This window comes from Phascolarctos cinereus, unplaced genomic scaffold, assembly GCF_003287225.1.
Source record: "Phascolarctos cinereus isolate Bilbo 61053 unplaced genomic scaffold, phaCin_HiC Scaffold_5;HRSCAF=322, whole genome shotgun sequence".
NCBI lineage: Eukaryota > Metazoa > Chordata > Mammalia > Diprotodontia > Phascolarctidae > Phascolarctos > Phascolarctos cinereus.
The window spans coordinates 59,986,204-59,998,842 of record NW_027555958.1 but is presented as its reverse complement, the minus strand read 5'-3'; the positions used below and the strand labels follow the sequence as shown (position 1 = coordinate 59,998,842).

Below are 12,639 nucleotides of genomic sequence, written 5' to 3'. Positions count from 1 at the left end.
CCAACGGAATCTTTTACACTTCTCCTTTAACCCAGTCTTTCCATGTAAGAATCCTATATTTATTCCTCAACGTCCTCTATACCAAAACCTTCTCTAACCCTTATTTTTTTGGCTTTAAAAACCTTCAATTGGGCCATCCTTTTCTCTTCATCAAACTTCTTTAATTCCTTCTGGCTCATTATAAATTCTATAATCTATTCTTCCCACTTTGGTTATGTGTCTCCATGTTTCATCTCTATCTCTTGCCACTTCTACACACAAGTATAATTGCTAGACACACAGGTTTTGAATTAGATGAGTTACCTAATGATAAGAAGTTCTTGCCTGCTTTGAATGGTAGTAGGGTAGATTTTTTTTATTCCCAGATGTCATTCTGTTTCCAGGTAATTTATAAATGTAGAAATATTTCTGAAATGGTGCTAAAACAGAATGATTGATTTCTTTCTGCTTCTCAAATGTATTTTGCTATCTAACTTCTGTGTATCTATTAAAATGATATGTATTTTAAAAATTCACCTGGACCTTAACATCATAACTTTAGACCTAGAAGGGATCTTAGATGTCATTTAGTCCAATCTCTTAATTTATAGATAAGGAAACTGAAGGTCAGAAAACTTAAGTGACCCAAAAGTGATAAAATGAATAATTTTTTTTTAAAATGCACCTTCCCATTCCCCTGTTCTTCAGACTGATAATTATTGTATCTGTTCTAATATACCACATCCTAGAGGAATTTACAGAATTTGGATCTAATGGAAATCAGCAAAAATTGTTGGAGTCCAGAAAATTGAAGAAACTTAGCATGGAGATAAGTTTAAAGGATATTTAATGGCTGCTTGTTAAGTATTCTGAGTTTATGCTAAAAACCGCTTCAAAGGATTAATGAATTTTTCTTTTAGTGCTAACAAAGAATAACCAGTTTAGATGTAACAGTCAAATTACTCATATTGTAGTGCCAATAAATACCATAAGTAAACATAAATATAATCATAGCTTAGGGACCAACATCTATTACAGTTCTGCAAGAATGCCCAATAAGTCAACCTACTTTAGTACTTAGAAGAAATTGTGAACAGTTAAAACAATTCCAATCCAACCAATTTGTTGATTGAAAGAAATGAGAAGTAGACCAAAAACAAAGCCCAACTCCAATGACCATAATTGCTTAGAGAAACGTAACCATAATGTAAACCATTTGCCACAAGGAAGAAGACAAAAGAGCCAAGAAAGTCATTTAGCCAGCACTTAGATCTCCTGTCCACACAAAAAAGACATAGCACCTAAGGTCAACATTGCTTTAGACTGCAGAGAGTCAATTATGCAGCTATGAATAAGTCATTTAACCTCCTTGAGACTTGTTTTTCTCACTTGTAAAAATGAGGTTGGACAGATTGACCTCCAAGGTCCCTTTTAGCTCTAAGCCTGTGATCTCATAGGTACAGTTGCCTGAGAGCTATAGAAAACACATTTGCCTTAGAGCAAAACAAAGTCTTTCAGAGCTCTCCAGTGACAATTTTCCCATGCATATGTTAAGATCGTATAATAGTATCTGATAAGTTCAATGCCAGAGACAGTTTGTTCAACAGTACTCTGATTATGAATATTTAATTCACATATTAAGCGCCTACTGTGTTCTGGGCACTGGGCGTTTTGCCCAAACCAAGATAGACACTGTCCTCAAGGACCTTACATTCTACTGAGGGGGAATGCAATATGTACACAAGTATTTATGAAGCAATACAGGAGTGATTTCAAAAGGGGGGTAAGGAAAGGCCTCCCATAGGAGATGGCACGTTAGCTGTGCTTTGAGGGAACTCCTACAGGTTTTATGAAGCAGATGAGGAGTGCATTGAAAGATTGTTTGTACCAAGACAAGTAGGCAGCCCTGTTTGGGGAGGCATAAAACAGGGACACACATGCTTGCCAAAGGCATTTAACAAAACCATACAGGATATCGGGTAAAGAAAATAAATACAAAGTAGTTAGGGACAGAGGGCACTAAAAATTGGAGGAGGGTCAGGGAAAGCTTTGGGCAGAAGGTGGTGAATTCCTGGACTCTTGAAGGGATTCTGTGCTGGTACGAGGTACTTTGATCTAATCATAATGGGGACAACCAGTGCAAAGTGGCTGGTGTGAAGAACAGAAAGAAGGCCAGTTTGTGCGGATCACAGAATAGGGAATAATGTCCAGTGAGGCTGGAAATATAAGTTGGGGCCAGATTTGGAAGGGCATTAAAAGCTAAACTAAGAAGTTCCTATTTTATCCTAGAGGCAGTAGGGAGCCACTAGAGTTTATTGAATAGGGGAGTGCTCTGGTCAGTTCTGCACTTGAGTGGCAGCTGTGTGGAAGATAGATGAGAGTAAAGAAAAACTTGCAGCAGGGAGACCATTTAGGAGGCTGTGGCAATAATGGAGGGAGAGGTAGACAAGGGTCTGGGCCAATGTGGTAGCCTTGTGACTAAAGAGAAGAAATTGGCTGTGAGAGATGTTGTAGAGGTTAAGTTTGAATATGTGGAGTGAATGAGAATGAGGAGTTGATGCTGAACTTATAAACCTCAGACCTGGAAGAATGGTCATGTCTTAGAAATAGGCAGGTATGTACATAGTGCAGCTCTTCAGATTCTGTAAGGTTTCCTCTTCCAGGCCTACTCCAGGGGAAGGAGGGAAACATCATTCCATCACCCCTTCCACAGGTCACCTTACGGCCAAATTAGGACTGAGGAAAACACCATTTCCGTTGTGTCCCTCCCTCTGTATCTCTCTCCATCCTCTCTCCCTCCAGCTGTACCCTGTTGCCTAATACCCTGAAAGGACTCCACCCTGAAGCCAAATCCCTAGGGATATTCATCTTATGTGAACTCTTTTCTCATTGGTTTACAAACTCCTACTCCATCATACCTTCCCTGTTCCAGTAATTCTGACCCCCACTTCTCTGACTTCCAATAACCACTCTTTCATTCCCATTCTTTTCACCCCACCCTAATCCTGTCGCTCTCCAGAGCTTCCCATCCTTTCCACGTGGCTCTTGCTTTGTCTTAAACCCATGCCCTCCATCTTCTGACTCTCACTTTGAGAGAGAGACTTTGCCTCCTTCCTGATGACACAGTTTCCCTGGCTACCCTTTTCTAGTGCTAGTTAACTTTCTCTCAAATCCTCTGACCCAGTAGTTAAAGTGGGGTAGTTTCAGTACTTTTTGTTCCCTGTTGCCATTTCCAGGCTCTCCTACCTCTGTCATTCAGTAACTTCTCATCTGAAGTTCTCTTAATTCATAATTGCCACCCAATGAAGAGTTTGGTAGCTGTTATCTTTTGACCTTCAGAGACATTTTCCTTTCTTCAACGAGTTCAGTGTCTGGTTCAGTCTTACTGTCTTTCCTATTTCCTGCCCTCTAATTATGGAACTTCAGCATACATATTGATACTTCCTTAGACATCTTTACTTCCCAGTTTCTCAGTTTACTCATTTTCCATGATCTGCACCTCCACCCTACCTTGCTACACAGACATGATCACACCCTTGCTCTTGCCATCACCCACAAATGTTTCACTTCCATACTCATGCATAAACTCCAAAATTCCCTTGCCTGATTACTATTTGTTGTCATTTCACCTGTCCCTTTGCCTTGCAGCCCCAAACCCTGTTTTTCATCCTTTCTTGGACCTCTAATCCTTTCCCAGGCTATCGTTGCGTTGGCTATACTCTTCTTCCCTCCCCCTCTTTTTGACTCACTGGTGAACCAATTCAACTCTACACTGTCCTCTTCTCTCAATCCCTTGCCTTCCAATCTTATTGTTAATTACATCAGCCAAGCTTCATTCTTGGATCACTTCTCCATTTATCATCTTTGCTGCTTTTGCTTCTGAACAAAGATATAGAAAACCATAAAATCATGCTGAGTCCACTAAAAATTTATGTTGCATAATTTCAAATGGGCCTTCACTTTTCCAAGGCAATCCACTTGCACCCTTCTAATTGATTCACTATCCCATTCACCAAAGAGCCTTTTTCAAGTTTTTTTCATTCTTCCTCAAGCCTCTCATGGCTCCCTTTCTTCCTACCTACTCTGCTGAGAATCTTGCCTCATATTTCATTGAAAATTGAGGACCCTCAATTGAAAAAAATTGAGAAGAGCTCCCTCTTCTGTTCTCCTCATCTCATCACTTAGATGCTTTCTGCTACTTTCTGCTTCACAACCCTATTTCATGTGAAGAGCTGGCCTTTCTCTTTTCCAGGACAAACTGCTCTCATGCAAAATTGTACTCAGTTCATCTGGTCTTCTCCAATGGATTGCCTCCTCTTTTATCCCTTCCTTCTCACTAATCTTCAGTCTCTTCCTATTTACTGTATCTTTTTTTTCCTGCCTACAAACATGCCTACATCTCCTCAAACCTCAAAAAAACCACTTGAGCCATCCATTTATGATAGTTATTGTCCCATATCTCTTCTCTCTTTTGTGGTTGAACTCCTTGAGAAAGCCATCTGCAGTAGGTGCCTCTACTACCTTTCCTCTTATTTTTAAATTTTTTGTAGTCTTGACTTCTGACCTCATCATTCAACTGAATGAAAAGTTACATATATCTTCATTGCCAGACATGTCCTTTTTTCAACCCTTATCCTTTTCAACCTCTTGGCCAACTTTGATCACCGTCTCCTCCTGGATACTTCTTACTTTCTCTGTTTTTGTGACACTACTTTTTTCTGATTCTCTTCGTATCTGCCAACTGCTCCTTCTTGCTTTCCTTTTCTGGATCTTCATCCAAGTCATGCCCACTAACCATGGGTTTCCCCCAATACTGTGTCCTGAGTCCATTTCTCCCTCCCTTCTATTGTATTTGGTGATCTCATCAGCTCTCATGGTTTCAGTTATCTTTCTACAGATAATTCTCTGATCTGTTAGTCCAGCTTTAATCTTTAGACTCACATGTTCAACTGCTTATTAGACATCTAAAGCTGGATATTTTGTAGACATCTTAAACTCAGTATATTCAAATGGAATGCATTATCTTTCCCTCCAAAATCCTCTCCTCCTCTGAATTTCCCTGTTAATGTTGAGAGTACCATGGTATCTCAGTCTCACAACTTAGGTGTCATCTTTGATTCCTTACTTCTCATCCCCATCTGTTGCCAGGTCCTGCGGATTCTGCCTTTGTAATATCTCTGACCAGTGAGTTGATATATTTTGCTTAATTTATTTTGTTGTAAAGGAGGGTATTATTTCAAAGAGAAGGGTATAGTCATTAGGAAGTTAGGAGATAAAGAAAAATTCATCAGTAAAACATGTTAAAAAAATAAAAAAAGAGAGTGGCCGAGAATCCCTAGTGCTCCCAGGACAAAGTGCTAGTACTATCTTGTCAGGGACGTCATGTTCATTTTTTAGTAACATGTTTTAGAAGGACATTGATAAGCTGGAGAACATCCAAAGAAGGGCAGTCAGGATCATGGGATCATAGATTTAGAGCTGGCAGGGACCTTAGAGGTCATCTAATACAGCTGCCTCATTTTTTATTGACTCAGAATATGTGAGTTTGTAATTCGTGTTTGGTATAAGGTGGTACTGGAAAGTTATTTCAGTGTCTCACAGATCTCTCCAAATCCAGTAGTCTTTCTACCACACCATGCCACCTTTTTATTAGTTGCTATTTTCTATAGGTTTACCAGGCACTAATATTTTCTATACATTTGGTTAGGTGTTCAGACAATTTAAATATGAGACAACTGAGAGAGACCCAGTGAACTTAAATGAGTTGCTGAAGGTCACACAGTAGCATTGTTGAGACTTGAGTCCAGGTCTTTTGACTTCATATTCTGCACTCTTTTTCACTGTACCTGTACTGCCTCTGGTATTGTTGAAGGACTTGAATTCCTGTACAGTGAGTTGAAGGAAATGGACATGTTTACCCAAGAGAGGAGACTCCTGGCATGACAGTTATCTCTAAGTATTTGATATGGAAGGGCAAATAGGCTTGTTTTGCATTACCTCAGAGAGTAATAAGTGGAAGGGTCACAGAGTCAAATTTAGGTTTGATTTAAGGAATAAATTTTAAACGTGAATTTAAAATTTAAAATTTTTAATTTTTTTTAAATAAAAAATTTAAACAATGAGTACAGATGTGGAACCAGTATGTCTCGGGAGGTAGCAGTTTCCCCTCACTGAAGGTCTTTAAGAAAAATATGGATGACCACGTGTCAACTGTGTTGTAGAGATGATTCTTCTTCCAACTATAGAGTGAATCAGATGGTCTCTGACATCCCTTTCAGCTGAGATTTTTTGTAGGGGGCAGATGGGTCATTAAATGTAGGTTGACCATCCTTGCTTAGAAGTTATCTATCTCCTGTAAGCTCCCTTAAGCTGGTCCTGTTTTTCTTAATTTTTTCCTATATCTATTTAAACCAAAAATTCCCTCCCCATCTCCCTTTCCCCACCCCATTTTTCTTTCTGAAGATCTGAGAGCAACATCAGAGTTATTTGATCCTTAGATGGGGTAGAGAAGAGAATAGCAGCCATTTGTACAGGTTGTGATAGACAAAAGTAGACTGGTCATATGATGAGAGTAAGATACAAAAACTGAACAGTCTTGAGTGCTTCACTGTTATTCCCAGTATGTCATGACAAAGCAAGGAAAGCCTCCATCAACTTGGGTGGGACCCCCTGTGGCAAACATGCCATTATCAGCCAGATCAGATATCCATTCTCATACTGCCTGTATATGAACACATTTAAAATGCAATGAAAATATTTGAATGCTAAACCATTATCCACTTGGAAAACTCCAGTGATGAAGTAAAATAGTAACAGCAGAGCTTAGTGATTTAGAAGTACTTATTATAGTAGTTATGAAATCATCATTGTCTTTATAATCGTATAAAATATCTTGTATAAAAGTTGATTTGTTCCTAAGTACCATACTAATGCACTTATGAACGTAGCCACCTATAATTATTTCTGACAAAGAATGGTGAATAAAATAATTGCAATTCAGACAGGATTTACCTATTAAGCTAGAGCACTGTTCTCAGACAAACATTTGTCGCCCAGATGCCTACTTAGACAGTCCCATGGTTACAGCTAAACCCTTTTACTCTGATCTCTTAAGGGATTCATGAGACATCAGTCTTCAGAGCTAGCTGTATTTATGCACAGCTCAGGCTTCCTATAGGTTGTTGTTTAACAATGGGACATCAAGCCAAGCATCTTGTATTCCTTTTGCAGAAATGCAGCTGAAGTGCAGCTGAAAGGGCCACAGATGCAAGAGTTGGGGACCCATTTCTGAATCATTAAGCTGTGTCTGACATTGACCTCCTTTCATTATTAATAAAGAAGAATATTACAGCAGGAGCTTAGGATGTATTAACACCAACTCATTAATATACTAACTGGACCATGTTCTGAAAACAAGTCTACATATTAAAGGACTTGACCTGGACACAACAAATTTATTTCTTATTTTTCTCTAGTGATAATGTGACTCAATGGAGGAAAGTGGTGTTTTGATAAGCATGAGAGAAGATCATTCCTTTCATGTCCGTTACAGGTAAGTCTCTTTCTTTAGAATATTTTTTTAAAATGTCATTATTGAAACAATAGATTTCTTCAAATTAAACTTAAAAGTAATCCCTACTTAAAACCAGTATCTAATGTTAATTTTGGATTTACTAATAGTAATTATAATAAGCATAATGTATCATAGCTTTTCTGTAGGTATATGTCAGTGGAAGCTAATAAAAACTCAGGTATTAAAAATAGTTTTGTTCTTTGGAAAAGTTATATAGAAGACTTTTTTAGGTGTTTTATAACTTCCATGTTTCTAGCTATGAAAATAGAATCATTTCAAAAGCTTTTTTTGTTTCCCCTGGAAGAGGGGAACATCTTACATGTGATTAAATGGCTGCAAGGCTGTTTTATTCTTCTTAAGACTTGATATTGTAAGCATAATTCTAGTTAGGAAGCCATTCTGATAGCATTAGGGCACTTTAGTTGCTAGTGTTTTTCTTTTTAACCATGTGATTTAAAATAGTAATGCATTAATCAGTGGTGCTTTGTGGTAGAATTGGTATTTATTAGAGGGCTAAACTAATTTTTAAAAATTAAGCAATTTCTTTTTGTGTGTTTAGCTGAAAAAATAATCTTCTAAAAAAAGTTGTTTCTATAGAATTACATTTCATTCAACTGTAAATTTGTGTAACATAATTTGTGAGATTTTGTGATTTGTGAGAATTCATGAGGTGTATTCTAGTCACATTTCGGGGTACTTGTATGTTTACAGTTTCATTGCTTTTTCCATTTGGTAACAGATTCTATATGTACATACTAGAATAGCATTTCAGTTAATTGTGGTGTTGGGAATTTGTGCATAACCACAAATTTCCTTTTTTGTTTTTCAACAATAGATTTTTCCTAAAACTTCTAGCTCTTCTACGGTGCGTTGATATGGATATAGCCTATACTCATCTCCAAAATTTCACTTGTATAAAACTTGAAAATAGTTGATAATTGATGTTAACTTAAATGTGTAGATATACATATATATATACACACACATACATATAAAATATGTAAACAGTATTTTTCCCATTCAAAGATAGCACACGGTGAGGGTGTGGCCTGTATTCTGGGGCAGCCTACATTAATACAAAGGCAGTAACTGTTAAACATTGAAACTTTATGCATGATACGTGTTAGAGCATCTTGTTATTGCTGTTGTTCAGTTTTTCCAGTTGTGTCTGACTCTTGGTGACCCCATTTGGGGTTTTCTTGGCAAAGATACTGGAGAGGTTTGCCATTTCCTTCTCCAGCTCATTTTACAGATGAAGAAACTGAGGTAAATAGGGTTAAGTGACTTGCCCAGGGTCACACAGCTAATAAGTGACAGAGGCCAGATTTGAGCTCACGAAGATGAGTCTTCCTGACTCCAGGCCCAGCACTCTATCCCTTGCACCACCTAGCTGCCCTGTTAGAGCATCTAATAATATATACAAATCTCTAGTTCAGCAAACATTTTACTAAGCACTTACTATGTATAACCAACTGCCCTAGGTACTACTGATGCAAATTTGAAAAAAACAAAACAAAACCAGTAGTTGCTTACAGGGATTTATAGTCTAATAGGGGAGAGGCTATGCTTTTCTAGAAATAAGATACAAGATAAAATTAAGAGCAAAAATGAGGTCAAATTAATGTACTCTAAGAAAATCTGAGGGAGGAGCCAACTAGGCAAATAATTAGTTGAAAAGGTACCTTGAGAGGCAGAGCTAATGTGTTAGAGTGATAAGTAGGAAACAGTACTTCTGAGAACCCCTCCACAAAGCTCTTCCAAACACCTGAAGAAAATGTACCATACTGAATAATTTTGGAGAAATCCAGAAAAGTCACAGTAAGTCATTTGTTTAGCACACTTTGACTTAGGGAGACAGATGAGAGGTCTAGGGACAAAGGGGACAGTGTTGGGCCAGATATTGCTGCAAGGGGAGCAGTTTAGTGCCCATGGAAAGGCTATGCATTAAGGTAAGAGGGGGCCCTAGGCCAGAGGTTCCCGAACTTACTTGGCCTACTTCACCTTTTAAAAAAAAAATTTCTCAGCATTCCCCCCCCCCAATCTACTTTCTTTAACCCTTTGATGGTTTTGTTTTGTTTTTTTTTAATTTGTATCATTTCAAAAAAATATAAATTTTTTTGAAATGATACATCTTAAATTTAATAATTTATTTAAATTTGTGGGCTTTTTCCCTGCATTGAAATTTTGATGATGCAATATTGCATCATCTAACCATATAGTATCATATTGTAAACAAGTCATCACACACACATATTCCTGCCCACGCATGCTGGACTTCCTACTCACCTGCCAACACTAGCTTATTAAGACCTGTTGGCAGACTTGCCCACTGATGGGTTATAACTTGCCTTTTATGTGTTTATTGGGAAAATAGTGTAATCACTATGACTTTAACTCTGTTACACAACAGATGCAACATGTACGAATGGTTTTTCAAAATTTTCCTATGTTCTCTTCTTCCTTATGCTTCCACCCCTCCCTTATTTTTATTCAATGGCCCCCAGTTGCACCTGAGGCTACTACCACCCCTCCCCCAGATGTTTCAGCGCCCTCCTCCCCCAGGAGGCAGTATCAACCACTTTGGGGATCCATGTGGCCTAGGCTCATGCTGGACACACTGTGATAGGTACAGGTACAAAATGGGAGCTTTGTTGTCCTCTTCTGAGTTCTAGGTCACAGATACAGGGTAGACTGAGAAGGGGGCCCCACACAGGTGGTGGTATTCCAGGTTGTTATTGTTGGTGATCTTTTGTTCTTGAAGAAGTAGGGAGTCCCTTGTTGGTGTACTGAGAAAGGAAGAAGTTCAGAAGTAAGCAGCAGCTATTCGACTCATATTCCAAGAGCAGAGAGGGGTCTCAATCCCAGCATGTCACCCAAATTGCAGAGGCATTACCATTGCAGAAATCCCAGACCAAAAGGGAGCATACAATTCTGTCACTGAACCAACAGATCTCTCCAGCTGTAGGATAGTAGCTGAGTCGCACAGAAGTCTGTTGTTGCTCAGAGTCAAGCCCAGGTCAGGAACTTGTAGAGCTCAGACCAGGGGTGCAAGACTTTGCCTGGATCAGACTACTTTGGGAGCACTGAAAGCTTGCAGGTCCCTGGCCTGTTTCTGAAATTCTGGAATAACAGAACACTCAATACCCCAAGAAAAGAGTAATAGGACCAGCCTAGACCTTCCCTCCAAAAGTGCTGCAGAGCTCAGCCCAAATGCCAAGTATGAAGTCAGGAAGTAGGATGGAAGAATGAACAGAAATAAAAAGAATCTCTCCACAAAGAGCTGTTAAGGTAGTAAGGAAACTCAAAACAAACTCAGAAGAGAATGACTCCAAAACATCTACAAGCAAAATATCAGATAAACCACAGCCTAGGCAAAAATTCAACTAGAATTCCTAGAAAAGATGAAACAAGAGTTTTTAAAAGTTTAAAAATGTTTTTATAAATGAAATGAGAGTGCTTGAGGAAAAAAAAATTAGAAAAGATATGAGAGCTATGGAAGAAAGAATTAGAAAAGCAATTAACTGCCTGGCACAAGAGTTACAAAACCTTGCCCAGGCAACAGTAGAATGAAAATTTGAATGGGCCAAATAAAGCCAATGACTCCATGAGACAACAACAAAGATTAAAACAAAGTCAAGAGACTGAAAATATAGGGAAAAAAGCACTGGAAAGAAGGAAGGGAGACCAGGTATGAGGATTTTGTTGCAAGCCCATGGTGGGCAGTGGAAAAGGGGATGCTAAGTGAGCACAGGGTAGGTGTCAGTTCATGTGTTTGTTTGTATTTCAAAGAATGATGTCTTTATTTAACATTAGTCAGCCAGACCATAGGTATTTCATATTTCTTAGTTTAAGGGATAGAAATAGTATGGAATAAAATGTTGTTGTTGAGTCATTTCAGTTGTGTCTGACTCTTCAAGACCCCATTTGGGGTTTTCTTGACAAAGTTCCTAGAGTGGTTTGCCATTTTCTTCTCCAGCTCATTTTACAGATGAAGAAACTGAGGCAAACAGGGTTAAGTAATTTTGCCTAGTGTCACACAGCTAATAATTGTCTGAAGTCAGATTTGAAGTCAGGAAAATGAGTCTTCCTGACTGAAGTCCCATCACTCTAGCTACTGTGCCACTTAGCTCCCCAGAAACAAAATAGAAGCATACTATTGTATTACAGAAAGCAGAAATAAAAATATGAACTTTTAATCAGTCATTGAAGAAATATGTTTAAGCTGTAATTTATGGGAAGCCTTTCTTTGTTAATATTTTATTTAAAATTTTCACATCAGTATTAGGGAAATTGGGCTATAGTTTTCTTTCTCTGTTTTTGCTCTTTCTGGTTTATGTATCACCATAAAAAGAATTTGGTAGGATTTCTTCTTTACCTGTTTTTCTGTATAATTTATGTAGTATTGGAATTAGTTGTTCTTTAAATGTTTGGTAGGATTCACTTGTGAATCCATCTCGCCCTGGGGTTTTTTTTTCTTAGGGGATTCATGGATGGATTGTTCATTTTTTTCCCCTAAGATAGGGTTATTTAAGTATTCTATTTCGTCTTCTGTTAATTGGGGCAATTTATATTTTTGTAAATATGCACCCTTTTTGCTTAGATTGTCATATTTATTGGCATGTGATTAGGCAAAATGGCTCCTAATAATTGCTTTAATTTCCTCTTTGTTGGTGGTGAATTCACCATTTTCATTTTTGATACTGGTAATTTGGTTTGCTTTTTTTTAAAAATCAACTTAACCAATGGTTTATCTTTTTTTCTTTCATAAAACCAACTCCTAATTTTATTTATTAGTTTGGTGGTTTTCTTACTTTCAGTTTTATTCATCTCTCCTTTGATTTTCAGGATTTCTAATTTGATATTGAACTTAGAGATTTCTAATTTGTTCTTCTTCTAGCTTTTTAGTTGTTTGCCCAATTCATTGACCTGTTCTTTCTCTGTTTTACTAATGTAAGCATTTAGAGATGTACATTTTCCCCTAAGTACTGCTTTGTTTGAAACCTGTAAATTTTGGTGTGTTGTTTCATTGTTGTCATTCTCTTTAATGAAATTATTGTTTCTGTGATTTGTTCTCAGGAAGCCTTTCT

At 37.9% G+C, this 12,639-nt stretch overlaps 1 protein-coding gene across 1 annotated transcript in view; it reads left to right on the top strand.

Moving 5' to 3' along the window:
• Positions 1 to 12,639, top strand: part of GPSM2 (G protein signaling modulator 2) — a 56,783-nt gene that overhangs the window by 8,607 nt on the left and 35,537 nt on the right. The window contains exon 2 of the mRNA XM_021000516.2: positions 7,455 to 7,531. Within this exon, the coding sequence (XP_020856175.1) occupies positions 7,470 to 7,531 (62 nt within the window). The 5' untranslated portion in view covers positions 7,455 to 7,469. The remainder of the gene's footprint in view (positions 1 to 7,454; positions 7,532 to 12,639) is intronic.